Source organism: Rhyacophila brunnea, unplaced genomic scaffold (genome assembly GCF_057557595.1).
Source record: "Rhyacophila brunnea isolate RB1 unplaced genomic scaffold, BYU_Rbru_1.0 scaffold_20, whole genome shotgun sequence".
Lineage (NCBI taxonomy): Eukaryota > Metazoa > Arthropoda > Insecta > Trichoptera > Rhyacophilidae > Rhyacophila > Rhyacophila brunnea.
This window is the reverse complement of record NW_028232860.1, coordinates 10,626,044-10,653,974: the sequence shown is the minus strand read 5'-3', so window position 1 is coordinate 10,653,974 and position 27,931 is coordinate 10,626,044. Positions and strand designations below refer to the sequence as shown.

Below are 27,931 nucleotides of genomic sequence, written 5' to 3'. Positions count from 1 at the left end.
TACAACAGTATAGCATTAATTATGTATTAGGGTTATTACACACTGTAAAGCGGATGAATTTGGAGTATTTAGACATGTGATGCTTCTGTAACTCTTACAGGGGAGAACTCCTGGAATAATAGGTCCAGGTAGAAGACGAATATTGTGGCTTAAAAATCAAAGGCAGAGAGCCCACAAAAACCGGTGTGAAATTTGTTTGACTCTGGCGAGGGGCTTATGAACGATCAAGGTGCACATCATGAAACCTTCCACCCAGCGCATTTTAGTTGTGATATCGTCATTGGAAGAGTTATTTTATCAAATGTTTGTGTTCATTAACTCGGAAAGTAAGGTCAACAGCGTATTTTTATAATATTTCTTCAATATTTTACAATGTACCTATGCTTAAAAAATGTCTTGCCTTACACCCGAAAAAATAATCAATCTGACGAATTGAAGTATGGTAACACAAATTATAGCTTTAAAAAACTACGGTAAGTCTTATTGCCACGAGTGTTTTGCGTTGGCGCCAACACGGCGTAATTCTGCAGCTCCATAAATTTTCGGTGGTAAAACGCCATCGACACTATGTGTGGACGTATGTTATGAGTTTATTTTGGTACAGTGTTAATTATTTTTACAAGTCGTGCGCTGCAATTTCGCATATGGCAACGTTAAAAATGTAATATACCAATTTCAGAGTCTCTTTTTGGCGTCTGCCCTGATGCGGGTGATGTGGTCACGGAGCTCGCAGGCGGCCGCCGTCCTGGCTGGCGCGGTGAACATTCCAGAAACCCCGTCTCTCCAGCAGCCGCCTATTCCTCTGCCGATACCACACCCTCACCCGCACCATGCTCATGCCCATGCCCATGCCCATGCACACCACACCCATCCCCCCTCCGCTCTCCATTGCTCATTGCAGCATCACGACTCCTCGTCGGAAGCCAGCGTGAGCATGGACCCCACCAACTCTGATGAAGACCCCGTGAGTATCGGTCTAACTCTTAATGTTTTACCCAAAGACTATTTATCTTTTGTATTGTATTGACGATTACAGCCTAAAATTAGACTGAAAATTTTTGTTATAGTGTATGAAATTAGATAAAGTTTTACAAGCATAATGACCAGGGAACTGAAATACTTTACGGGTAAGGAGTAGCAGGTAACCAATCTTGAATTAGAAATAATCCGGGATAAACTTAAAGACATGCCAAGAATACGTCATACGTCGAATACTGACAACTGCTCTCGGTTTATGCATTGACGCTCATTTAATATTGCTGTGTTACACACACTATTGCACGTGCATAATGCGTGTTTCATTTTCGTAGGACTCTCACACATTCAAAACCCTGCATCGAAACGTAGTGTATTGAATATTGCCTATCGGAATTCTGTTTATTATCTATTCTGTGATAATGACATTTAAAAATATAATGTACATATTTATTATTCATAGTAAGTAAGTAAACATGAAATCAAGAATGATCGTGTATTCTTAGACTAAATATTTGTACACAAAAAAATTATTATCCACAAATCTTTATTTGTCTATGATGAAACATTATGGAGGTAAAAATATGTTTTCCCAGAAGATTTTTCATGTTGTGTTTATGCATGCCGTTGAAGTAGTTTTCGTATTGCATTTTACTGATAATTTGAATTATTTAATAGTGTGAGGAGTTGAGTACGTCAGGCGAAGAAGCCGGACCTACCCCACGTAAGCAGCCTAAACAACAAAATATGACTGCAGGTAAGTGTTTGTGCATAATAACATTTTATACACGGTTCTTTTTTCAAATATGTTTGCCTATTATCCAATATGACATTTGATTTTAGTGGTGCAACATTAGAAAAGTTGAATAAAAACTTATATACAATCCATTGAAAAGCAGATAGATACATTTATAGAAATTTTATATTATAGAAAAGTAGATTTTTAATTTAGATCAAAAATGTATGTTAGGTAGAGATAATGACATGTATTTAGACACATACTAATATGCAATGCTATGTCAATTTATGTAAAACAGTAGACTCCTGATTATCCGGTCTAATGGCGGGGAGAGGCGGTATGGATAAACGCAAAACACGGATAATCCGAACTATGTTTTTTTATTTTTAAAATACTAAATACTCATTATTTAGAAAATCTGTGATTTTGGTTTGTTTGTAGGAATCTTTTAATGATTTTCTAATATCAGTTTTAAGTTTGAGTTTATTGTGGTTGTTTTGAGTCTACGTGTCTAATTTTTAAATTTATTACTTTCTATTCGCAGTTGAAGAGCAAAAATGGCTTCAGGACCAAGAAAATCAATCTCAGAAAGAAGGGGACGCCATGAAATCCACTCAGAAGTAAGACAACTCATTTTATTGAAAGATGTCTTGGTTGATAGACATTTAGATTTGCTTTCCCTCTTATGTTGTTACTGAACTTACTGAACTAACTGAACTAAGGCAGATTTTTTAGCTAACTTCACATTTTTGTCGTCCAAATCTTAAAAAAAAAACATTTCAACACAATTATAGATTCACATAGTCAAATGGATGGTATTAATATAGTAATTACATAGTCCATTTCAAATACGAAACGTGGTAGACTAGTGTGCCGAAGGGAGGAGGTAGGCTGTTAAGATCCTACATGAATAGTGCACACTAAACTTTACCAGTCATACTTATTTGTTTTCGTTGAATTAAGAATACATAGATGGTGTTAGTTAGTTTTTTAAAATTCATTAAGCCCTGCCTAAACTAAACCATAATAATATGTAAATAAAAACTATTCTTCTATATAAAATATCTCAAATTATGTATGATGTAATGGCATAATTTTAGATATTTTATAGACAAATATTTTTTGACTATTATTTTGGTTTACGCAGGGTTTAATTGAATTTCAAAAACTAACCAACGCATCTGCAATTTGTAGCCTTAGTTCAATGAAAACAAATACGTTTGATTGACAAAGTTTAGTGTGCACTATTTATGTCGGATCTTAACAATCTACCTCCACCCTTCGCCACTGGTAGACTTGCACCGAAACTAAAACCCTCATATTATAATGCAAGTATCAAAACAACTGCTAACAATGTACACTATGATCTTTAATGCCATGTAAATGTATATATTATTATTACTTTTTCCGTAGCTTCCAATTGAACTACCTATACTAAAATTGTTATAATACTAAAATACAATATTTTCTTGATGCATACTCCTTCTTGACATAGTCTTAACTCTTTGGTATTTTCTTTTCTTATTTGATTTTCTGTTTCAATATATTCATGTAATGATATTGCTTAGTAGGTGTTAATATAAGTTGTCCAGTGAATGAGGGCGTTACATGCTAACATTTCACATTCAGTTAATTCAGTATTTTTGATACTGTGATGAGTTTAGTTCCAAATTAGAACACTGGACGATTTATGTTGGCATATATGGCTACTATATTAATTTTATTTATTTAAAAGGCGCGTAAAAGACGAAGGCGCGAGTTCGGCAAGTGTGAGCAGCGGAGTAGATGAGACGTGTCGCCCTCCCAAAAAAAAGGTGCTCCGGAAAAGAAAAAGTACGAGGCGCGGTCTGTTCAGTAAGTTGCCAGTTCTCTTAATGACAGATTGTCTTTTCTAAGTGAAATGGGATGATTTGACACCGCTTGGGCATTTAGGGGTTAAATCAAAGGTTTGTGCAATACATTGCGCAACTTGCGTAATATTGTCACGTAATACAATTAACTTTTGCTTACCGGATACTCATGAAATTTCGCTAAAAGGGAATAGAAAAATTATTCTTTATATTCGATATGTGGAATAATAATTTGATTGACAGATATTTCTTAATCTAAATTTTCTCTTGATAGAGTGGCTCTCGGTTGAAAAATAGTGAGCACCACTGAACTAGGGTATCGATGTTTCCTAATTTTAATGGTTTTATTTAAAATGTACATATTATATTTCGCCGTAGCACACTTCTCTGTGAGCTGACTTACCGATTAGAGGTAGCCGTATAGCATTAAGATCAAAAAACTATGCGTTGTTCATGGAGGATTGCTGACAGTGATTTTCCAATTTTATTAGATTCAATACGAACATTAATTTGATATTGATATGTATGATTTGATACTTATGAGCACTTCTCATATAAATTATACGATTTGATTGTATTTCTAATTTACTTACATAGGGTACCTATTTTCTTCTGTCTATCTTTTCTATTTTATTACATATTTTTGAAGTGTTTTATTTAGGCATGAATTTGATCTCAATACTATACGGCTATCTATTTTCGATAACACATCTCACGGTGAACTGTGGGAACGGCTTACTGCATATGTACAAATTACCGGACACAGGTTGTTGGTAACACACTGTTTCAAGTCGTAACGTGCATGTAATTTCTTCACACATTTCATTAATTTTTACCAATTCATATTAAATTTGATAAAATCAATTTGTAAAACAATAGATGTTTAATCTCGATAGTGAGTTAATTATTTGTCTTCTAAGCACAAATAATGATAGATTTGTTAAATGTTTACAGCTGATATCACCAAACCAGAGGTAGGTGAACTGGTGGAATCGATCTCCGATGCGGACGAGAGCTCGGGAAGCGAAGCAGAGGTGTGTGCGTTGTCGCTGTCCAAAGCCAACTCTCTGCGTAGCCGAGGAAGCACCCGAGACAACTCCGACCCCACCATCACTCTGCTGAAGCGGGCTGAAAGGTCGCCCGGCAGAAGTTGTTCAGAGACCACCATTCACGATTGCCCGACTCTGTGCGATAATATGGGTCACAGGTAATTAAATTAGCACCATTTATTCTTTTATTAATAGCCGGATGTTTAGTCATACTTAAAAGTGGTGTAATGTAGCCGATTTTCTGAAGCACGAGTGGATACTCCAACATTTCGGTGGAGTTTAGAAACACAAGTGACAGTAAAATAATTATATACACAGACTGTTGAAAATGTCCCACTGAGGCGGATGAAACCGGTCCTAATCTATTGATTAAAAGTGGAATAAGTACTACAAAAAATTGCGTTTCATTAAATAAAAACAACAATATACACAAACGTCAAGTAAATATAATATTTAATGTCATTTACTCCTTTCCGGCAAAGCAAACATACCGATTATCTATGCAAAGGGCCTACTGCACGGCAAATGTGAGGATTCATATTCTCTCTTTCTCTCACTCCTGCGGTAGGCTGTAAGTGATGCAATACTTATTGAATGTTATGTTGAGGTCACGCGGGTTTCCTCATGGTTAATTTGAAAATGACTTTCAACTAATCTGGTTAACGAAATTGAAATAGGAATTGTTAATGCGTCCCCTTCAGAATGTCAATGAAATCATATTATATTGCAACTGAATGTACACACTTTTGACATAATCATGATACGATTAACACGTAGGTCAATATTTTGTCGTTACCGTATGTAGTAATGAAATGGACAATATTGAAAAGTTAAGACTGGAAATTATATATATTATGTGAGACATTTGATTTTGTGTAATATTGCAGGCACCTCATGCAAATCTTGAGTAACGATGACGGCGAAGCGAGCATATCGTCAGCAATATCGAACAAGTCGGACAAAAATATGGCCGACTTCGATGGAGAAGAATCCGGATGCGAGGAGGAATTGGCGAGGTTGGCGGCACAGGTTTGTGGATTTTGTTCATAAACATACATAAGTAATATTATTTAATTTAGATAATTTGAAAACACTTCTTAGAAATATATAACCAATAGAATCTTTTTTGAAAGAAAAGAAAGAAAAGAAAATCTTTTTTGAAAAATATATGATATCCAGCAGGATTCAAACCTCGTCTCTCGGGATTTGCGCCCTCAATGCTATAGGCATCTTATCTAATTGCGATGAATTTTAACTAATAATGGTCCTTACAATACTCTCTGATGCGCTTTATAAATTGAGTTACTATTGGCAAACGACTTTTGTATTTTAAATCATCACTCCAAGATTTTAATATGAAACATGTTTTACCCATGACCTCCGACCCAAAAGCGTTCCGAAAAATATACGTAGAATAACTATAGATGCGCAGCCCGCCCGCGCTGCCGATTATTTTCATTTTACGTTGAGTAGCCTACATTCTGTGCGACGTATCGTTCTTCTGTTATTATTACTTTAGTTTTATTATTGTAATTACATAATTTTCAGAAAAGTAAAATTGTTTAAATTCTTCGGATTCGGTTACTTTGACAAATAAATTTACTTTAGAATTTGGACAACCAGCATTCAGAAAATCAGTAGGCAAAGCATGTTCCATGTTTAATAATTTTAGCCATCAGGGTTTAAGTAACCATCATCTGAGGGGCCCAGGGAGGCGGAACCCCCCCGCGCGGCTCAAAGCACCGAGTTTTTTTTTTGCTGTAACTTGAACTTGCTAATAATTTAATTAAATATTTTTTTTTTAAACGAACAATTCACAAGATTTAAGAATGTAACATTCTTTTTATTGAACATACTTAGTATATATGAGGCTTCTAATTACAAAAAGCGACAGATCCACAATTCGATATTTGCGGGAAACAACATTTTTACGTTTCAAGCTTCAAGTATTTGTTTTAACGTGAGATTATTTTTTCCGTTGTATTCTATGTCGAAATTAGAACCAAATGGCATTTTGTTTCAGCCGATAAACTCTTAAATGTAATAAATATAGGCAAAATAAAATTGGACGTAACGCTACTTGTACCTCACTTTTTAATTTTTATCCGCATAAGGCACATATTTCCGTGGCACTGTCATGAGTTTACCGGATGCTACAGCATGGGAGACGCCATTTGCAATATTGAACGTTCCCTTATTGGTTGACTTAAACACGCGCAAAATCAACCAAGCTTTAAATAATATGAAACACGGACGTGGCACTTTTTGTAATAAATCCAAACTTAAAATATTTTTTTTGTAGGGTTTTGTCGCGTTTTGGAAGCTATAGATCAATACGTATTGTGTAAAATTATACAAAGAATACATGCATATTTTTTTCTCGATTTTGAACAAATGTAGACTTATCGCGTTTTGAAATTAGACGCAGCATATAAATTATGTATTAAAACATTATGTACCTACGTAATAGTTAATTATAATATAATGATAATTGAATATTAAAATAAAAAATTATAATTTTGCTTATGCTGTGTGTGATTGTATAGTAGCATTAACTTTGGCCCTATTCAAATGCTCAAATGTTCAAATGTTGCTCATTGTAACACTTGAGTCTTCAAGAATAAACATCATTGTCTGCGAATCCCACTCTTGTATTCAAGAAACTATACCAGAGCATATCACTACTTGTAATGCGATTTCCATATTTTGGTTGAGACGTCATCACAGCAATTTGATGGTCTAATAATCCCTTGTCTACTCTTCCACCTACATCTCTATAATCCCCAGCCCCTGCTTCACTACATTCAGCAGTCAGCCAAAATAAATGTAGCCAGAAGTCGCACTGTAGTCACATGACTTTCAATCAAAATACTATTGTATTCAGAGGTAGGAAATGGAATCGAAAATGAACCCAGGAACTTTCAGAATCCCTTAACTATTTTGGAACCAGACCCACGACTGGTACCCTTGATTTTAAATATTGTAATATTTTTATTCAATTATTTTCGGTCAACGTTCACGATGGATGGATTGATGGAGTCGGTTATACCCACAAATTATGGTGTTCATATGCTCTGCCTGGCAAGGATACCTTGAAAAATTAGTAGGCACCTACTTTATGAATTTTAAGTAGGTGTAAGTAAGTATATTAGTATATTAATGGACCGAATTCGAACCATGGAATCGGGCTCACGATTTTTGATTTGATTGGATCAAATCTCATTCAATATTTTTTTTAATTTTGATGTAATTGAATTATTAATTTTCATCTACGGCATGATTTCAGTCGCAGTGCATGGGTGCATATCGCGTGAGCGCCGGTCTTAGTGGAATGATGGAGCCCGGCTATTCGGGGCTGGGGTTTCGCGGGCTGCCACACGAGGGTCTGTGTCCACGTGGCCACGCCCTCGAAGGTCCCGACTGCCTTCCGGCGCATCCCAAGCACCACCACGACTCGCATTCTCTGCACTTCAACCTCAAGATGGACGATGTATGCAAACCCGGAAATACTTTGCTCTGGGATTTGCTGCAGGATCAGTATATTGTGAGAATTTGTTTTTTTTGGACTGAACATATCAATCATTAAAACAAGCTTATTTTAAAAACACGTTTTTCAATGTACATAATATTGTCGTATGCTGTTTTTATTTGTGTTAGTTTTCAATGAGATCAGCAATTCTTACGGTTTAAAAATGGACCTCAGGAATACAAAATTATTAATACAGTACACTCTCAGTAATCCGCCGCTCGATTATCCGACAACTACTATAATCCGCCGTTATTTTTACTAGTTGAAAGCACAAAATCAAGCTCTATAATTCGCTGGTAATCGATTGTCAAATTCAGTAGTTCGCCGCGTACAAGTATACAACGCAGATGAGACGGATTTATTTTGGAAACTTCTCCTTCATAAAACGTACATTCATCACGAAGAAAGTAATGTACCAGGGAGGAAAGTGCCCAATGACCGCATCACAATTATGCCATGCTCCAATGCAACCGGGACACACAAAATGAAGCTTTTGGTCACAGGGAAAGCCAGGAATTCTAAGCCATTCAAGAATATCTGCCTCACTGAACAACTGGTTGTGTCAAATGATTTATTGTTTAATATTTAGTTAATAAACTTTGTTTATAAATATGTATAATTTAGTAAATACTTGATTTGAATGATAAATAAAACCGTAATTTGCTAGTACAAATTTCTCAAAAAAAAAAATTTACGACTTTTTACGAAATACCTGTTTTAATTTTGACCATATTTTGTATGTATGCACTAGGGAATCCAATCCCGAGCCAAAATTCTGATCCCGGGATTTCGGGATTACAATTTGACAATCCCGGGACTAGTCCCGGGATTGGCATTTTTTTCCATTGTTAATATAAAATTTTTATATTTACAAATAACATTGATAAAATCGGTCAAAAATAAAATAATCTAGTATAATTTATACTATTTAAGACATTTATTGTTAATATTGTATACGTTCAATCTTGGAAATACATAAGTTTAATGGAGTACCTAAATAATATTGTAATATAAATAATAATGTGAATTTAATATGAGATTGCTGTTTCTGATAGTGAAAACTTAATGAATGGGTTAGCAAGATTTAAAATAGTAAAGCAAATCATGGTGCACTTATGGCCTTTCCGCTTCATAAATCTAATTAGTCAGCCAAATATGAAACTGCCGTAAAACTTATGAGATCATGGTGGAATTACTTTGTTAATAGTGCGAAGCATTGTTTTTTCCAATCTTTCTCATTTTTTATTAATTTATGTGAAAAAATAAAATGAATCGGCAACTTACACATGGGTATAAATCAAACTTAATTCAAATTCAGTTTATTTCTAATGTAGTTATTTGTTATTAATATTATTTTTTCTGTTATATTTTTGTTTTCATTTTATTTTCCATAAAAATTGATAAAAAATCAATCCTGAAAGTTTCGGGATTATGTTTATCAATCCCGGGATTCATAGGTATCGAAAATAGCTCGGGATCCCAGGATCCCGGGATTGGAATCCCTAGTATGCACTATAATCCGCCGCTTTCACTAATTGGACACTTGTCTAGTTTTTGTGGTGGCGGATTACTGAGAGAGAACTGTAGTACCAAAAATAGCGACACCAAACACCAACACAAGTTTTGTTATTAACAGTGAACTGATTAAACGTGTGACCCACTATACATATTTAGGAACATGACTTAATGAAAAATTGGACCAGTCTCAGTAAATGAAAACTAGAATTGAGATCGCAAGGAGTGCCTCAAAATGCTCTCAAAATGAGACGTCTTCTTAGCAATTGAGACCTTAACCTAGGTCTGAGACTGCGAGTGGTTCATGTGGCATAGATTACCCTGATGGTGACCGATCTCTGCTAGGGAATGTCACGATAAGAAGAAGTTTTTAATTTATACTGGTTTACATAATATTCATATTTTTTGATAGTGATTTAACCTTCTCTCCTTTGATATTACAGAAACAACTAGGGGAAGACTTAGCCCTGGAAGCCGAGAAAGCTTTGTGCACACTACTCGGGTACAACACGGATAAGTTCATTCGCTTCAAGTTTATCGAGGGATGCCTTGATAACTTAGCTAACCACAGGTATTAGTTTTAACATATCGGCAATCAAATTGTCTATCTAATGAGTCGTAACTGATCGTTAACATGTCCTGTTTATTTGTAGGTCTGTTGCCGTTTCACTTCGCCTCCTGCCCAAGCTGTTTTCTTCGTTTCAACATCTCCGCGGTATGGACATGCATCAAGTGAGTCGATCTTATTTTTATAACCACATATAGGTCCATAAAAGCATTAAAGAATGGAACTACTTATCCGAAAATCATAAACGGTAATACAATAATTTACAATTTATCGGTATTGTACTTTGTGATTTAACACTTAACCTTTTCTATGCCTCAAGATATTACTATGGCAGTATCTGACAGGCCGTAGATTTTTAACGACACGCATTGAATGTAGAGCGAAGCTCCTACTACATGAAATCGCTGTAATATCGATAATTTGTTGTTTATTATTTGATAATTATTCAAACAGATGTCACTGCGTGTTTAATTTTTTAGATCATGCAAATCAATCGACAGTGGCTAGTAATTTGGGTTTAAAGTCGGAAGAGATAACTCTCTGTATCCTGTTGATCACGGCCTCATGGAGCGAGAGAACTCGCTGAAGACATAGAACCGGTTAATATGGTTTTTAGTCATTATATATTTCAAAATATATACTAATCAGTGGCGGCTGCTATAATACCAATCAAGTGCACGCGCTCCTTGGAATTTTATTAAAATCTCATCAACTCACTTATTGCAATGTAAACGTTGTGTCGAATCCTCTCAGTATTATATTTGTTGGTGTGTGAAAAGTCATAGTGAGTTAAGAATTCTTAAAACCGAGCTTTCAACAATTTTCAATCAATCATTGGGTGGAAGCCCTTTGAGAAGATGTAGAAATTCTTACTCATGCAATCAATTGCTTACTATTCCAGGTTGTTTTGTGGGCCGAGCGAGAGCACAAAATGATGGAGCTGTTCTTCAGTAACCTGCGCAACTACATGAGCACGTTCGTGAGCACGCCCCCTCCCAAAACAGTGGCAGACCAGTCGCCCACCGGCCTTATACAGGCTAACCTGTTGCTAGCGCAGACCGGCCTCATTTCTCCGCTCTTCTCTCACATCTCGGAGATCACCGTACGATTACAGTTCCTCACGACGATCTTTTCACCGATGGCATCGCCTACCAACTTCAGGTAAAGACTCTAGAGTACATGGGATATATTTCTATAAGGCTACTCGCAATAAACGTACGATAATGAACACGGTTAATTCAAAATTCACTGTAGATCGAAAAATTATAAAATCTATTTATAGCGAGATTTCCAGACCTAATTAGATGAATGAACCACAATTAATAAACATCACTGATATTAATGTGAATGAAATTTTATCGGGCAACAAAAAAAGTCAGTTTATTTTGGTTTGTGTACAATTGGCAGAAACATTACATAAAATTTTATTTAATATTTACTTGATTTAAGCTGATTTAAGAGAGTCATAGTGGCATATTAGTTCTCTGAATCATTCCAACTAATGTGATATAATATGCATTTATTTATATTGCAGACTGACGCTAGAGCAAGTTGACACTTTGTGGACATGTCTTGCACACGATCCGGAATGCAGCGACTGCCTCTTTTCGTGGCTCCTCAGTCACACCAAGTCGACAGATCAGCACGCCCTCGGCATCGATGCTCTTAAGTATCTCTATGTTGAAAAGATGCCCACACTTAATCCTGAGGTATCTTGTCTTCTTCATATCTGTTTATTGTCTTGTTATAAAACAGCCAATTAAACACACAATCTCAGTTTTACAATCCTGAAACAATTGGATGTGTGGTTACTACGGAATTGTCATCAAAAGCCAGATTCGAAGCCAGTTTCGGTTTATGATTTAATGATGGTTAGGACATATATTGCAAAATATACAAAGCCTTTAGTTTATCCTCAAATATTACCTATATTGAATGCGCGTTTCATTTACGTGATAAACTTAATTGCATATTATATACAGAAATAAATATTGAAAATAACATATTCTTTAACACATGTTTGAGTTTATCTTTGTAATTCATCGTTATATATCATGAGAATCTGTGGAAGACAAATTAAAATAAATATTTTTTAATACCAGTGGCGAAAGCTGCCTAGGATGGAGGTAACCAATTTGTAACCGAAAGGAGCATTAGGTACATACCAGTAGCGAAGGGTGGAGGTAGATTGTTAAGATCCGCCATAAATAGTGCACATTAAACTTAGTAATTCATACGTATTTGTTTTTATTGAACTAAGCTACAATAAATTTACAGATGGTATTGGTTAGTTTTTAAAAATCAATCAAACCCTGCCTAAGCCAAACCATAATAATTTTGGTATATTTTGGACGATACCATAAAATTGTGTACACTTTTTCATTCATACTTATTTGTTTTCGTTGGATTAAGAATACATATTTGACACCCACGGTGGCCGCGCGGCATAAGCGTTGGACTATAAAGCCGTGGGTCCCAGGTTCGAATCCTGGGTCTGGCAAGTACACATATTGTTTTTCAATTTGTGTGTGTCAGGGTATGGACCTAATAGGTTGAGCAAGTGGCTGACATCCATTTCTCGTAAAAAACAAAATCTGTCAATACAAACCTCTGTGGAAACCCATATGATCCTATCAGGATCGGACATGGTCGAGAAGAAAAAAAAAAAAAAAAAAAATACATATTACACGTATTGTGGTTCATTTTTTAAATTTCATTAAGCCCTGCCTAGACCAAACTATAATAGATAAAAAATATTATTCTATCTATAAAATATCCAAAGTTATGATTTAGTTGCATAATTTTAGATATTTTATACATAGACGAGTATTTTTGACTATTATCTACTATGGCTTGGTTTTCGCAGGGTTTAATTGAATTTTAAAAACTAACCAACACTATCTGTAAATTGTAGTTTTATTTCAATGAAAACAAATACGAATGACTGACAAAATTTAGTGTGCACTATTTATGGCGAATCTTAACATCTTACCTCCACCCTTCGTCACTGATACATACTTAAGTCGTAGGACAGTAAATTGATAGGGAGATACCTGCTTACAAAATTTAACTATTCAACTGTTAAAAATAATAATATGAATATCTATTATGATATTGCTATTGATGTAAGTTGTTATACCATTGCCTATAGAAATAGGAGATGTTTTTCGATTTTAGCACCTGAGGTCACTAACGGTTTTCGTGTATTAGAAACGCGTGAAGTAAGATCGATAAACCACAATTATTGTATCATAATTACATAATATTATAATACAGATGTCACTGTTTGTTTGCACTCTTCCTAATTTAAGCACTCCCAAATAAATCGATTAACATTATTATCACCGTTTACTATTGATTGTTCACCATTGTAATGCATGTTTACAGTTTCTGACTCCATAGGAAGTCAAATAGTCAATTCCAGCCCTCAGATGCGGCCCAACGAGTTTTCAACATGTCCATTGTCATTTCAGACAATAAGCATCATGGGGCTGAGTCTGTACCAGCAGCTGTGCAATCTGGCGAGGATGGCATTGGGCCAGGGTGGGGTGGACAGCAAGGATCAGACGCACCCTCACGTCCTGGCCATGGATCACTTGTGGAAGATTGCACTGAAAGCCAATAGCACAGGTAAAGTGGAACCGTTTAATGCAATTTATTTTCGTGTGCCGCAATTAGGCAGGGTCTCACTTGCATGCTGTCTCACTTTGACATTTCCCTCGCGCAATGGCCAATAAGAATTTAGTACAGTAATGTGTGGTATCTAATATTAACAGGATTAATGATTAATGGATTTTATTTTTTATTTGTAGTCTTCTGATAATGTGAAAAATTCAGAAAAAAACAAAAGGAAAAACAAAAAAGGACAGTCTTGTATATTTCATAGTTAAGGCGATGTCTTTGGCCTAAATAACACATATAATGTGACTTTTACGCCATCTTTTTATATTTAAAGGCATCTACCATGAATTTCTAAAAATCTGTTACTAAAAACTTTGGTCAATTCTAACCAGATGGCAGTAAGTTACCATAATATGTTGCAAGTATGAAAAAAATCGCTAGACAAAAATTCATTTACATATTATAAGAATATAATAATATATTCTACTATAATATTATTATAAATATATACCTATTCAAATAATTATATTTTTTTTAAATAAGTACAATATTTTATTATATCGTATTGACATTTTTATGATTTAAAAGAAAAGTTTTAAATCAATTTATACTTGCCAACTTCTTTTTTCATTTTGAATAGAAATTTAGAATACAAAAGGCCAATATAGGGCCAAAGGAATGAAAATATGGAAGAGAAGTATTAGTCTATTGACAAATTTTTTATTTTTATTTTATAAAGTAAAATATACTATATGCACATACCAGGTCACACTGCAGATGAATATTACCTACTCTATAAACTTAGGGAAGGTAAAGAAAACAACTTGTTCATAGGAGTGGTCAATTTTAATAGAACATTACACAATAAAAATAATACAAAAACCTTATAAATAGGATAATTAAATATATTTACACTTAAAATTAGTTAAAATTATGAAATAAAACCCTAAATATGTACTTTAAAATTGCTTTGAGCTGCATCCTATACTGTGTGATACAGCTTAAAGCAAAATTTTGTGCACACGTATATATTGCATTTTATGCAAATATACCCGGTACGGGACTTGCATCCAGGGTATCTGCACACGGATGCTGAATGGTGGCCAACGCTGTCCAAACATACCTCAGCGATCGGTTGGGGGACAACCGTTCTCCTGCGAGCTGGTGGCTCTGTGTCTACCTGCGATGTCGACATGTTTCTTGGCCGACCTCGTGCTGGCAGTGTTAAAATGTTGGCTACCCGATCTTCATACCGAATAATAGCTTTCGCTAATCTGATTCAGTACGACAACAGTCCCATAATATCCTTTCGGGGTACATTTTCTAGTTTACAATTCCGCATATACATTAGCCAACAGTTTACCACCGCCAAGTCCACAAAGTGGTTAAAAACCCTCACAGGCCATTTGCATGTCTTCATCGCAGTCCTGTAATAAGTAATTATCCGATCGCAAAGATCAATGCCACCCATCGACATATTGTAGTGCTTTACAATGGCCGGCTGAGTGGCACTGATCTTCCTCTTTACTTCCTTCGACCATCGCATGCAGGTACCAACAGGAGTACTGCCGACCGCAGTGGAAAATAATAACACGGATTTATTTTCTTTCCACTTGACTACACAGACTTTGTCATCCTACCGAACCTTCTCATCCCAATCTCCCCTCTGCATTGCCTTATCGTTTTTTTAATTTCTTAATCACATCGCCGAGTCTATTACTTCTGACAGTTCCAGTTAAGAACATTTTGTCGTGAAGTAACGAATCGGCGAGCTTCAAACTAGTGAAAAAACGATCAGTATAGACAATGCAGGAGGATTGGGGAGAGTCCGGCAGAGTAACTTGACCACACTTGCGCCCAGACCGAACTGCTTCATATCTCCATCTGATACCGTTCCCTTCCCTACATATATGTGAAAATCTATCACTAATCCATCTCTGGCCGCGAGAACAAAATTTTTAAGGCCTACAGGATTTGGCTTGTTAAGCACAAATTGCCTGTGTCTACAGCGGCCAGTGAACGGCATCATTTGCTCATCGATGGAGTTATGAGCAGGTCTGGGCAAAGTATGGCATTTTTTTAGAACCTCACTTAAAAAGGGACTAATCTTCCAAAGTTTATCTGTGCAGCCCGTGCGGTCAGCAGTGTTATCTGCAAAATGAAAGTGATTCCGCAGTTCGAAGTACCCGTCTCTGGGCATTGCTTGATTAATGATTGGAATGCTTAGATCATAACACCAGTACATTCGAGTCTGCGGAAACCTTAATGTGCTGAATATAAATTTGTCTGCTCAGCTATTTTTTCGAAGAGAGTGAGGTTGAAGTATTCGAAAAAGGAGCTGAGGACATTGTCAGCAACATGCCCTCTCACCAACAAATCTTCCTCCAATTCCGGACCAGCATTCGGCATACTGAAACAATAGGAAAAAAATATTATTACATTATCCATATTTCCTCATTAATTCAAGTATTTAGCAGTAAAAATACAAATAATGATTGGCAATAATATGTCAACTCCTCATTCGAGACAATCGCTACATCATGTGTACAAGATGTAATGAATTCTTGTTTTTATGCCAAAGCATGTAATGAAAATGAATCTAGTGTATGACCGGATGGTCTATAAAACCAATAAATATATTATTAAGAAAATTGTAAACCTACCATTTTGTGAGCCAGGGAAGATTATTTTATTAAATTCGGTTCTACAATCATATTATGCGAATGAAAGAAATTCACTATCTATTAGATAATTTACAAAACGTACAAGATGGGCTCGATGACATTTGTCATAAACATAACCTCAAACTAACGTAAAGTATTTATAATTCTACGAAAACGATGAGTCTACGCCTAAAATAATATATATTGATGATAAATGCATGATGGTGATTGAAAATACAGTATATGTAACTCTTTTCAATAATTTTTGAATGTTTGTTTGACAATCAAAACTGCGTGACATAGTTTGTCATTTTGATGTACGATAATAATATTATTTATTATACACTGAAAAGTTTACTTACTTGACAAAAATGTTACTGATGAGTCGATTCCTTCCTGTTTTCAAACAATATACCTAATAATGGCAAAATAAAGAAGAATAATTGTCATAAACCCGATATTCGATCGAGAGCACGAATGCTACCATATGTTAAAATGCGAGATTTGTTTATTATTTTTATCATAAATAATGATAAAAAACAGTTGTAATTTAAGCAAATACTAATTGCAAATAATTCGCAGTTTCAAATTTTGAATATAGGCAGGTTTCTACGTAAATTAAGTTAATATTGTAATTTCAATTATTAAGTTATTTTTATTCATATGGCAATTTCGCCTCAAACTAATAAACTGATTTTTGTCAAAATGCAGAGAAATGTTATTTTGTCTTGTCTATGTGTGAGTTTCATTTTCAACGTCATGTTATGGTTGTGTGTGTATTTTGTATGAAGATATTTTGTTTCCAAATAATTCCACGACGGCAGCACTATACGGCCAAGCGTCGGCTAAGTGTTGTCAGCATGTTGCCAATTCGAGCAATTATTATGGTTTCGATTTCTATCGATTCGTTAATATACAAAAATACAAGATTAAATTTAAATAACTGCCGTAAAAATTAATAAATAATATTTTTAATAGAAACGCTAATCGCTTTTTGCGATAAATTGCGTCTAAACCGACATATTTCGATTTTAATTGCATGCTTTCTAACCTCTAAATCGATGTTTTTTAAATTAAAAAAAAAAGATATAAGGATATAATAAATTCCAATTTACGTTTAGCGTTTCGCTAGGTAATAGATTTAGGTATATTTTTATCGTAATTTTGATAATAAATCTTATGTCATTCATTCTTACCACCCGATAGAAATGTACCGAATTTGACACGTATTTTTGGTATATAGAACTCCACGATACATCTTAATTTTTTATTTTATTTTTCTCATTACTTTTGAATATATATCTACCGATTAATAAACTTTTCTAGCTATTTTTCGATAACAACTTTACCTAGAGACATCACCTTAAACAAAAGACAGAGATAGCATGTGCAATTTAACTTACTGACTTCTTATAATGACTAATGGTTGTAATTACTATTATTTATTTGTATTGCCAATAGGTAGTGTACTACCTATTGATTAATTAAAAATATTTTTACAGTCTAACAGTCTATATTTTATAAAACATCTTTTTTATAAAAGGTAATACTACATAGCACGACATTACCTTTTATCAAAGATTAGTCTATCGTAAAGAATATTTTTCAGTGTTGCCAAGTTATATATGAGCGTAAATAGTAATTTATCTTTTGCAATGCTATTACAGATGTATCGATGGGTGCAATTCAATACCTGAACAGTTACTACATGGGTCAGCATCTTCAGCAAGAGGAAGACTTTGTTTCACAATGCATGTCACATTTGGACGCTGCCGCTGAGGGTCTTGCGCCTAAGAAGCGGGACAACAAAGATACAAAGGACCCCGCTAAATCGTCGGATGTTAAAGACGCTCCCCCGGAGGGCGGTTCTGAAACTGCAGGCCAAGACGCTGTAAAGGATAGCCCCAAGAATGTTGCTGATGAACTGAGCAAAAATATCTCAAGTCCGAGGAAGCTGAAGAATCATATGGAGTATGCTACTGAAGAAGCTTCGTTGCAGTGCATCCAAAGAGCTCTGTTGTTGCTTAAAACACATTTGGATACATTCAAAAGGAGGTGTGTATTAAGGGTGGGTGTAATGGGTATCAGCGGAGCTTTTTCTTGTAGAAAATATTCTTTTATAGAAATGTAACCTAAACATAATATGAAAATGAGGTAAAAAAAGACCTCTGGGAATATTGTACTAATGTTCATATGAACTCTCAGTCCTGTTTGTTGTTTTTTAATTTCTTACATACAAAAATGGCACTTGTATTAAATGGAACTTGCTTCAGCAATTTTTATAGGGAAATGATAGAAATATCTATCTGGAAGAAGATTCAATATCTTTCGGTCAGAACCACTTAAAAAAACCAGAGCGTTTCAGCGGACCTCGGAACAGTGGAGCAATTGGGTTACTTGGAGCCAATGACATTATTAATGGACGACGCACTCAATACAGTAGCTAGCAAGTAAATTCGCATGTATAGGTAGACGTCACGCAATTTTCATTATGCGATATCACGCATCGGGAATTTATAGCAATATGACCTTTATTGTAATGGCGTCAGAGCAGTGTTTCTAATGTCAATGTTCATTTGAGCGAACCCGTTCGAACCGAACCATTCGGCAGACCCAACAAAAAGCATCAGGAATTTATAGGAATATCACCTTTATTGTAATGGCGTTAGAACAGATTATGCCATTCGGCAGACCCGACAATAAAGTGAGTGTCATTTTTTTTTCCAGATGATTCGTCCATATTAATGTCATTGCCTGGAGCACCCAAAATTTGTAGTGCTCCACGTTTTTTTTATTATTAAATTCTCATCCTAAAATCCAATGAAAATATAATATTTGACACTTTGAAACACTGGAATTATTTGAAATACAGCAACAGAGTGATAAATAACCTCATTTTTTTTGACAGAAGAGGCATATAATGAAAGACGATTTGCTGTCGGAATATGGTTTAATAGAATTAATAATGAAAAGGACGAATAATAAACCTTATTTCAAAACTACTTATTTTTTAAATTGTTTAACATTAGTATACATAATATAATACCTATTAAAACTTTTTACCCGGAGCGGAGCAGACTCTGGAGCGGAGCAGGAGCAAGTATTAGATCACGGAGCAGAGCAACTCAAAAAAGGGTCCGCTCCAACCATCTGTAAAAAACACATTTTTAAGGGTGATACAACCTACCCGCCAGTAAAAGCACTGGAGATCTGTAGTGTCAGATATGTTCTAAATACCATACTTACGATAATCTAGGAGGACATCTAGATCACAACAATATCTTGCGGCGTACTTCCCAGTTGCTCTACACTAGTTAGGGAGTCCTAGTTTAATATACAGATATTTGAATACTAAATTGTTATATTTTGTTCAGATATGCTTATCACTTACGACGGTGGGCACTGTCTGGAAACTCTGTGTGCGGGTCTAACATGGACGGAGCCCCACTCAAGGTGATCGTGCAGCCGGGCGGAATCACCATAAAGGCCACTCTCAACATGCATAACACTGACTATGTGGCTGACCTTCGAGCGCAGGTCGCCATCTGGTGGGAACAGCAGGTAAACAAAATCAAATATATTATTTAAACATATAATTTACGACTTAATAATTTACATAGGTACGGTACGATACATTTTGGTATATTATGTTCCAGGCTCAGTGCGAAGATAATTCTGCAGCTCTGGTGAACGATGGGCCAATCAGAATGATTACTCAAGGGCAAGAGCTGATTATTGACTACGACGAGAGAACCCTCTACGATATGGGATTCAAGGATAATCAGGTGAGTGCTGTAACCTTACGACTTCATGGTTACATTTGGCAGAGAGCCATGAGGCGAGATTTTAATTTGAGGTTGGGTGCATTTAAAAACTAAATTTATCACATCGTATATATTTATTTATTATAACACGGATTTGATAATAGGATATTGGCAACATTCGAAGCTGATGCAGGGCCTAAGCGTCCATTCCTTTACCATGAGAAGTCAGTAGGGAGATTTACATGGTTTGATTGTACTTACATTTACTCACGACGTTATAAGCCGACACGCTCGGCCATTGTTGGCATATAATATAATATCGTCACTGTTCTGGCAGAAGACACTAATTCGAAAAAATGACATATTGAGTTAGTACCAAAATGTTCCTTATTTCAAACTTTACCGTCTGGAAACCTTCTTAATAAATAAACAGTCTTTATTTTAAAGTCATCCTTTTTACGATTACTTAATAAACTCACATGATAGACCATTATTTCAAATATTTTAACAACTTCAAAGTCAAATTACTCAAAACTCGTATTCTCCAGTTAGTGTGTTCTGCCAGCACAGAGACGATATAATACATATCCAAATATAAAATATACAAATAAGTTATGTTTAATGACGTTTTAGTTATTTATTTTGATCTGACTGATTGTTTCAGGCTATAAAACCTTCCTCAAATCGATCTAAAGATAATTACTCCTAAGAATCCATTCACGATTTGCAAAACATGTTAGATCCAGAGAGTGTACTCGTCAAACCTATTCGCTTCACATATTGCACATAACAATCGTGTGATATTTATTTATTTTGGCTTTATTAATTTTTATTGTTATTTTATATATATGACTTCTATGGACAAATATCTTAGATGGTGTTGCTTTGTATGTTTCAGTTGGTGTTTGTATCGGTCGGAGTAGGCGGCAGTCGAGGGGTAGGCGTGGGTGGTTCCGGAGTGAGGGGAAACGGCAATGTGAGCGGATGGGGGGAGTGGCCATCTCAGCAGCCCCCGCCTCCCCGCAACATGCTGCCCACACTTCTCCTGCTCAAGCCGCAGTACTTTGACCGACTCTTTGCTCTCATGCAGACACTTGGGGAAATGACAATGCCCGGAAGTAAAGGGGTAAATATCAGCATATTATATAATATATTATAGGTTTTATGTAGATAGTCAGTTAAGTTATTTTTTTCTTCATTCGTTTAAAATACTAGAATTGGCAAACCAAACTATGAACCTACCTCAATCCCAAGATAGTATGCAACCTCCCAAAAATGTAAAATTGGGGTTTCACTGTATTTCAATAATGGTTTCCAAAAATGTATGTATTGTACTAATATCTGAGTCATATTCATTTCAGGAGAGGGTGGCACACATGAAGGCACAACTGCTATCCCGCCGCGTGTGGGACATCCTGCATGCCGTGCCCCTGGGTCCCACCCTCGTTGGGGCTTTCCAGAACCCCGTGGAGGCCCAATTGCCGCAACTACTCGATCCGTCCAGCCCGCAGCACCTCATGTACAGCCTACACATCGTGGACAAGCTCAGCATGTCGGCCAACTCTGCGCCCAGTTCGCCACAGAAGAGGGCGACACTGAAGTCCGTGACGATCAACGACGCGCCGCCGACGCCTGAAGAAGACGACCCCATCGAAACGGAGTCGTGGAGTCAACTCTTCATCAAAAACGGCGGTCTCAGGCATCTTTATGATATACTGATGTCAGGTAAACGAAAATTTAAATCCCACCAATAGTACATAATATTATTTTTGGACAATTCTTAATTTATGATGTAGGTACTCAGATGCTTGGCACGAGTATCTGAGAAGTTCTCGCACCGTTCTAATCCACCACTATTTTCAGCCCTGAAATATTGTGGGCAAATCGAGTTGTGTAAAATACCTGCACATCATGTGGTGACTGTAATGTTTTATGTAGAATATTGAACTAATTGCCACATGAACCGTATTACTATAGATTTTATAACGGAGAATGAATTCAAATATGTATTATTTATTTGAAGGTGTGCTCCAGAGTGAAGACGGAGAGGACAGCGAATGGCGGCAGGATTGTTTGGTTCTGCTGCTGAAGTTGATCGGGCATCTGGGCACTGCGTCGCACACAAACCAACATGGCCAAGCCACCACTAAACTGTCGGAGATCCTTAGCATCCCTCCACTTCATGAGGTGTGAATTTTTATATTATTGTTCACTCATGTGAGATGTCACCATCATTTTAGTTCCATAAGAAATCAAATGCGTAAAAGTAGGCTTACCATACGTTCTGATTTGACCGTGATTGTCTCGGTTAGACGATGGGTCCAGGAGTCCTGACCATTTCATCATTTTGTGTATTTGTCATTGTGTCATGTATTTCTGATCGATAATTTGAGCCTTGAAATGCCAGCTATTGTTTTAAAACTATATGCTATAGAGCAGCGCTCGGCAACCTATGCCACAGTTTTGTCTTTGACATATTCAACAAGTATGATGGCAGTTCACTTAACGAGTTTGTAGACTTTATGAATATTCAAAATCAAATGATTAATGTCTGATTTAGTCTATTCATAATTGTTTCCAATTTCAGTTTTGTGTTTTTTTTATTTGACTTAGAAAAAACTAATTATGGAAAGCACAGGCATAATATGTCATAATGTCATGTGCCATAATTTGTGAAATGATATAAACGAGTGCATGGATGTTAGCTATTATAAATCAGATCTGTATTTTTTCAGTCGTTGCTGTCACTAATGGATGTGGAGAGCACCACAAATCGCCTGATGAGTATCTTATCAGAAGCAGCTCGTCCAAGAGATCCTTCCCTCTTCAAAACGGGCTTTTGGGGACGAGCTCAGGTATGATATGATTTGAAAATAATTATTGGGAATTTACCAAATGGTTAGTCAACGTAGGGTTGTAATTAGAATTAATTACATCAGGCTTTCATAACATAATATGACGGAAGGTGCTTGTGGAAGCTAGGATTAGAGAAGATAATGTAAGAAAATAAATCAATGAATAATAGAAAATAATGTAAGCAACATCTGAATACTTATAGATGGCCCCACGATGGCCGATCGGCTCATGTGTCATGGTTCTCAGGTTCGAATCCGGGGTCCGGCAAATACAAATATTGTTTATCAATTCGTATTAGAGTCAAAGTATGGACCTACAGTAAAACCTCGTTAATACGAATTCCATGGGACCGAAAATCAGAAACAAATCGAATTACGAATTATGAAATGTATGGGGGAAAAATATTAAAATTTTGAAAAAAAAATTTTTGATTTTCATTAATTTTGTTTCCGATCATAGATGTGCCTACCGAATTGGGTCATAAAATGTCAGGTAATTTTTGATTTTTTAAGAAAAGTCTGTCATTATTTTCAATGACTGGCTCATGAAATAGTGTACTTTATTCGTTTACTCTACTAATCAAATTTTTAAATACGGAAACAATGGTGTTTTTGTTTCCTTATTTTCATTACGGTTAATGCATTGCCTGGTTGACACCACCCACCGCCATCTTTAGATTAATAAAGCCTGATCATAACTTTTTGCACAAGCAACGAGTGGTCCACTTCCATACTATTTATTAATAATGACAGGCAATGACAGGTCATCCATAGAGAACGGGAGGGGGGGAAAGGTAGGACCAGTCCTGAAATGTATCGGCTTTCCTCTTTAGTCGGCAATGCACCACCCCAAGGCCTGAACAAAAATGAATAATAAGTGCGAATGAGAAAGTATTCGGCACCCTTATATTCTCCGCGACATGCGCTAGAGTAAGATAAAAGGTTTACAGATGCGTAAGATATTTTGTTATGGTGTAGCTCTGAAATCTTAGTTTGTCTCATAGCTAACCATCGATAAACCGTGAGCGCGTGTTGCTAAATAATGCTTGTGTTGTGTTAAATATAAAGTTAGTGGTAAATATTTTTAGTTAATTCAGTAAAAAAGATGGTTGTGTGTGTTGTATTCAAATGTGGTAACCGTACTGACAAGCAGGAAGATGGTATTACGTTTTATAGGTAAGTTGATACATCTTCGTGATAATTTATTTGTATATTATTATATATTTTAATATCAAGTGACTTAGTGTTTTTTTAAAATATCTTAAATTATGGATATCTTTACCTAATGGTTGCATTTTGACTGCTTAAAAATACTATATAACGTAAAAAAATAGAAAATTATATTTTAATTTAAAAAACGTCTAGTGGGAGCACTTTGGGCGAGCACTAGCGAAATGGTCTATGGTCTCAAACATTTTGTATATGCATATGTTCGCTCGCCCACTAACCAAACGCACGGCACGCAGCTTCATTTAGCATTGCAATCGGTGGTGTCTATATGTATTAATACCGGGAAGAAGGACTCACATGTATCTTGGTAGACCTGTCATCCAGCATCACTTCAAGTTGGGGTAAATGTATGTCATCATGGGAGACAGGATCAGTTATAACATTTTTAATTTGACAGTCCGCGCGGAACTATTTTTTTTATTCACATTAAATTATACAAGCATTGGTAGTATTACATTAGGATAAACATTACTTTTTGAAATGGTTTGACGAGAACTTTCACTTCGCACAACCCTGACATATCAAGCGTGGGTTTGTCTTTACCGCATCCCACAGTATACACTTGTTGTTTCACGGGACAATTTTTATTTATTATAATCTCGCATTATAGGTGTCACACGGCAACGTATGTAGTTTATTAAACAGGCAGTTATATTTATTTTTGTATATGAATAAACGCGGCAAGTTACTTTTGAAAGGCCGATAACGGCACGCGATGCGGTGCAGCGTCACATCGCAAAAAGATCCTTTTTTCAACTGCCGCACAAAAACTATATTTTACAGGGGATCCTTTTAATGGGGTAAAGGGGTAAGGGGAAGTTACTTGACAAACTTACGAACAAATTACGGTAAATTTAGCTTGGTGCCTAGAGCAGGCCTTCTGAGAATCCCTCGGCTCATGGTACCAACAATGAATATGCCCCGCGTCGCCCTGGAAAATGCGTTTTGCAATTATTATTATCTTTTAAGTCAGGAAAGCTAAACCTGCTACTGAGGTCTTTGATTAGATTACTGATTTGATATGTAGTCTTGATGCGTGATTTGGGGCATACTATGGGGGGGGGGGATATATTTGATGACAATATCTATAGTCTAAGCACCACCTCGAATATTCGTGTCATCTATATGTCATGGAAATAAGCAAGAACGAGGATAATTAATTGTCCTATTTATGAAGCGGCACAAGAATATAAAAATAAATGTACTTTTTTTTAATTCCAGGTTGTCCAGCACTGCATGTGGCTTCTGGTGTGCTGGGCGCACAGTTCGTCAGCTGCGGCGGCACAAGTGGTTTGTTCTCCTAGCGTGCGCCATTGGCTTCCTCGCCTTCTCTTGGAAGACCCTCAACCGCAAGTGCGTCGCGAGGCGTGCTCTGCCCTCTACCGATTGTGCTTGGGAGGGAACAGCGGGGGAGGAGGTAGTGCGGCCGCCGCGCCCATTCTCCAGCATCTCCTTCAGCACTTACCCAGAGCAGAAGGAATGCGCCCTTGCAAGATTGAGGTTAGGTTACATTCAATATCCATTTATTCTGGTTAATAATCATGGCAGTTATTTAAAGAGGTTATCTCTTATTTTCAGGCAATGCAGCATCATGCTGCTGAAGAAGGCAAGGAACCATATGGTCCCGCTTGCCGAGACTACTTCTGGCTAGTCTGTAGACTTGTTGATGGATTACCCTCTGAACTAGTCAAAGGTAAATAATTTATCAATTCCAATATCTATTCACCATTATTATTTACACTACATCTTGGTGAGGGTTCCGCCTACCTCCGTCATTGCTGACCACTATCCCCTCTTCCTTGCCCTGGAACCCCAGTTGGACACACCTTGAGTCTGGAAGTTCCTTTCTATTCTGTTCAGCCAGTGGAGTTGTGGTCCCTCGGTGCGACATTAAACGCATCATCATCAGCATCAGTTTCTGACGAATCAGTTGAACACAGGGTCCATGTTTCGTGAAAGTTTATACAGCCATATCATTGTTTTTCTCGATAATTATTTTACTTTGATTTGTTTTAGTAGACCATAGAAACACCTATATATTAACAATGATTACCCCGCGTTTGTTTTCATTACTCACTTTATTATCAATATTTACTAACAAGCCTGAGTATACTTTTAAACAGGATACTGGCAGCGCTTTTTAGTGGACTTTGGCGGGGTTATACAAGGATTCCCGTCACTGACCTTTAATGTTGATAAGGCGGGCGCGCTGGGCTGGCTCCTTGTTCCCGCACTCACTTGATAGTACAAGATAGTACACTCACGCAATAACCTCTTATTGGGTCACCTTGTAGTTTATTGAATAGATGGTTGGGTAATGAGTTTATGATTGTTTATGAATTATGGTGATTGACGCGGCATTGGGCTAACTGTAATTCGTAATTGAATTACTTGTTTGGCTATGGTCGAATGAGTGCACGTCTTGACGCGTTTATGGTCTGAAGATAACATGCCTGGACGCACAACAATCATCGTGTGGGTAGATTAGGAATTTTGTCTGGGATTAGCACTACCATAATTGCCCAGATACTATTGACGGATTATATTACAACAGTAACCTATAGTATTTTATCACATTCTCTCCACACTCACGCTCCACACATTAAATTTGTTTGTATCTTGCCTATTATTGGTCTTTTGCGGCTACCACTGTGGATAGTTCGCTGATACTTGGCATATATCCGTATGTATGTGATTCTATACTATTTCAGAAAATGGTACGGACGAGTCGACAGGTCTAGATTTAAACACTCTCTGTCATCACTTGACGGATTCGGTGGCGTCTCGAGAGATAATCGAAAGGAGAGACGAGCCATCGACTCCTGACGATGGCCTTTTTGGACAATTAAATCTGCTGACGCATCTGGTCAAGCATCCGCTGCCGTTCAAAAGCAGTGAAGGTGGAAGAAAGCTCATCGATTTTGTGAGTTTGTTTATAATTTCTTAAATTAATACGATCAGCTGACAGTACCTACTCGATTAGATTTGAATTAAAATTAAATTCTAAAACGTTACTTAAGTTTTGTACTATTCCATTTGAGTAATTTTTTGCAACCCGGGTTTTGTCTTACGGTAGCTGAAGGCATTATACACGCTTTTGAGGATTAACTATATTTTATGACAGTACATATTTGCCATTGGTGAGCGCGCATAGTACCCGAACATGCCGAAAAACGAAACTGGGTTGCAAAAAAACATCATGTTATTGAAATTGACAAAATTTTTTTCCCGTTTTGTTTTTGAATTACCGACTTTTATATAATTAATCTGGATTATATCTAGAAACTTCATATATATGCAGTAAAATTATATCATTTCCACAGTGTGATATTTCCATTATTTGAAATATTTTGTTTCAGGTATTTGGCTTTCTATTTGATGTGGCGAAACCAAACGCCCGTCTCTTGCCGAAATGTAAATCTCAGAAGTCACGTGCCGCCGCGTACGACTTGCTTATTGAACTTGTCAAAGGTTCAACGGAAAACTATATGATTCTTCACAACAAATTAATGGAGCATCACCAGCCAGGTTTGTTAAGCTTACACTATTATCGGTTAATTCATTTAATTGGCA

The 27,931-nt window shown here is 36.3% G+C and overlaps 1 protein-coding gene across 2 annotated transcripts in view; it reads left to right on the top strand.

Moving 5' to 3' along the window:
* The window catches only part of puf (ubiquitinyl hydrolase 1 puf), a 70,801-nt gene that overhangs the window by 8,780 nt on the left and 34,090 nt on the right, over positions 1–27,931 (top strand). For both annotated transcript variants that reach the window (XM_085948270.1, XM_085948269.1), the window contains exons 6-28: positions 680–964; positions 1,654–1,732; positions 2,259–2,334; positions 3,450–3,568; positions 4,519–4,771; positions 5,501–5,642; positions 7,900–8,157; positions 10,101–10,228; positions 10,311–10,389; positions 11,127–11,386; positions 11,760–11,934; positions 13,699–13,855; positions 18,177–18,564; positions 19,884–20,070; positions 20,166–20,294; positions 21,172–21,399; positions 21,635–21,998; positions 22,297–22,460; positions 23,009–23,128; positions 25,580–25,858; positions 25,937–26,051; positions 27,070–27,281; positions 27,718–27,886. In XM_085948270.1, coding sequence (XP_085804396.1) covers positions 680–964; positions 1,654–1,732; positions 2,259–2,334; positions 3,450–3,568; positions 4,519–4,771; positions 5,501–5,642; positions 7,900–8,157; positions 10,101–10,228; positions 10,311–10,389; positions 11,127–11,386; positions 11,760–11,934; positions 13,699–13,855; positions 18,177–18,564; positions 19,884–20,070; positions 20,166–20,294; positions 21,172–21,399; positions 21,635–21,998; positions 22,297–22,460; positions 23,009–23,128; positions 25,580–25,858; positions 25,937–26,051; positions 27,070–27,281; positions 27,718–27,886 — 4,366 coding nt within the window. The remainder of the gene's footprint in view (positions 1–679; positions 965–1,653; positions 1,733–2,258; positions 2,335–3,449; positions 3,569–4,518; positions 4,772–5,500; positions 5,643–7,899; positions 8,158–10,100; positions 10,229–10,310; positions 10,390–11,126; positions 11,387–11,759; positions 11,935–13,698; positions 13,856–18,176; positions 18,565–19,883; positions 20,071–20,165; positions 20,295–21,171; positions 21,400–21,634; positions 21,999–22,296; positions 22,461–23,008; positions 23,129–25,579; positions 25,859–25,936; positions 26,052–27,069; positions 27,282–27,717; positions 27,887–27,931) is intronic.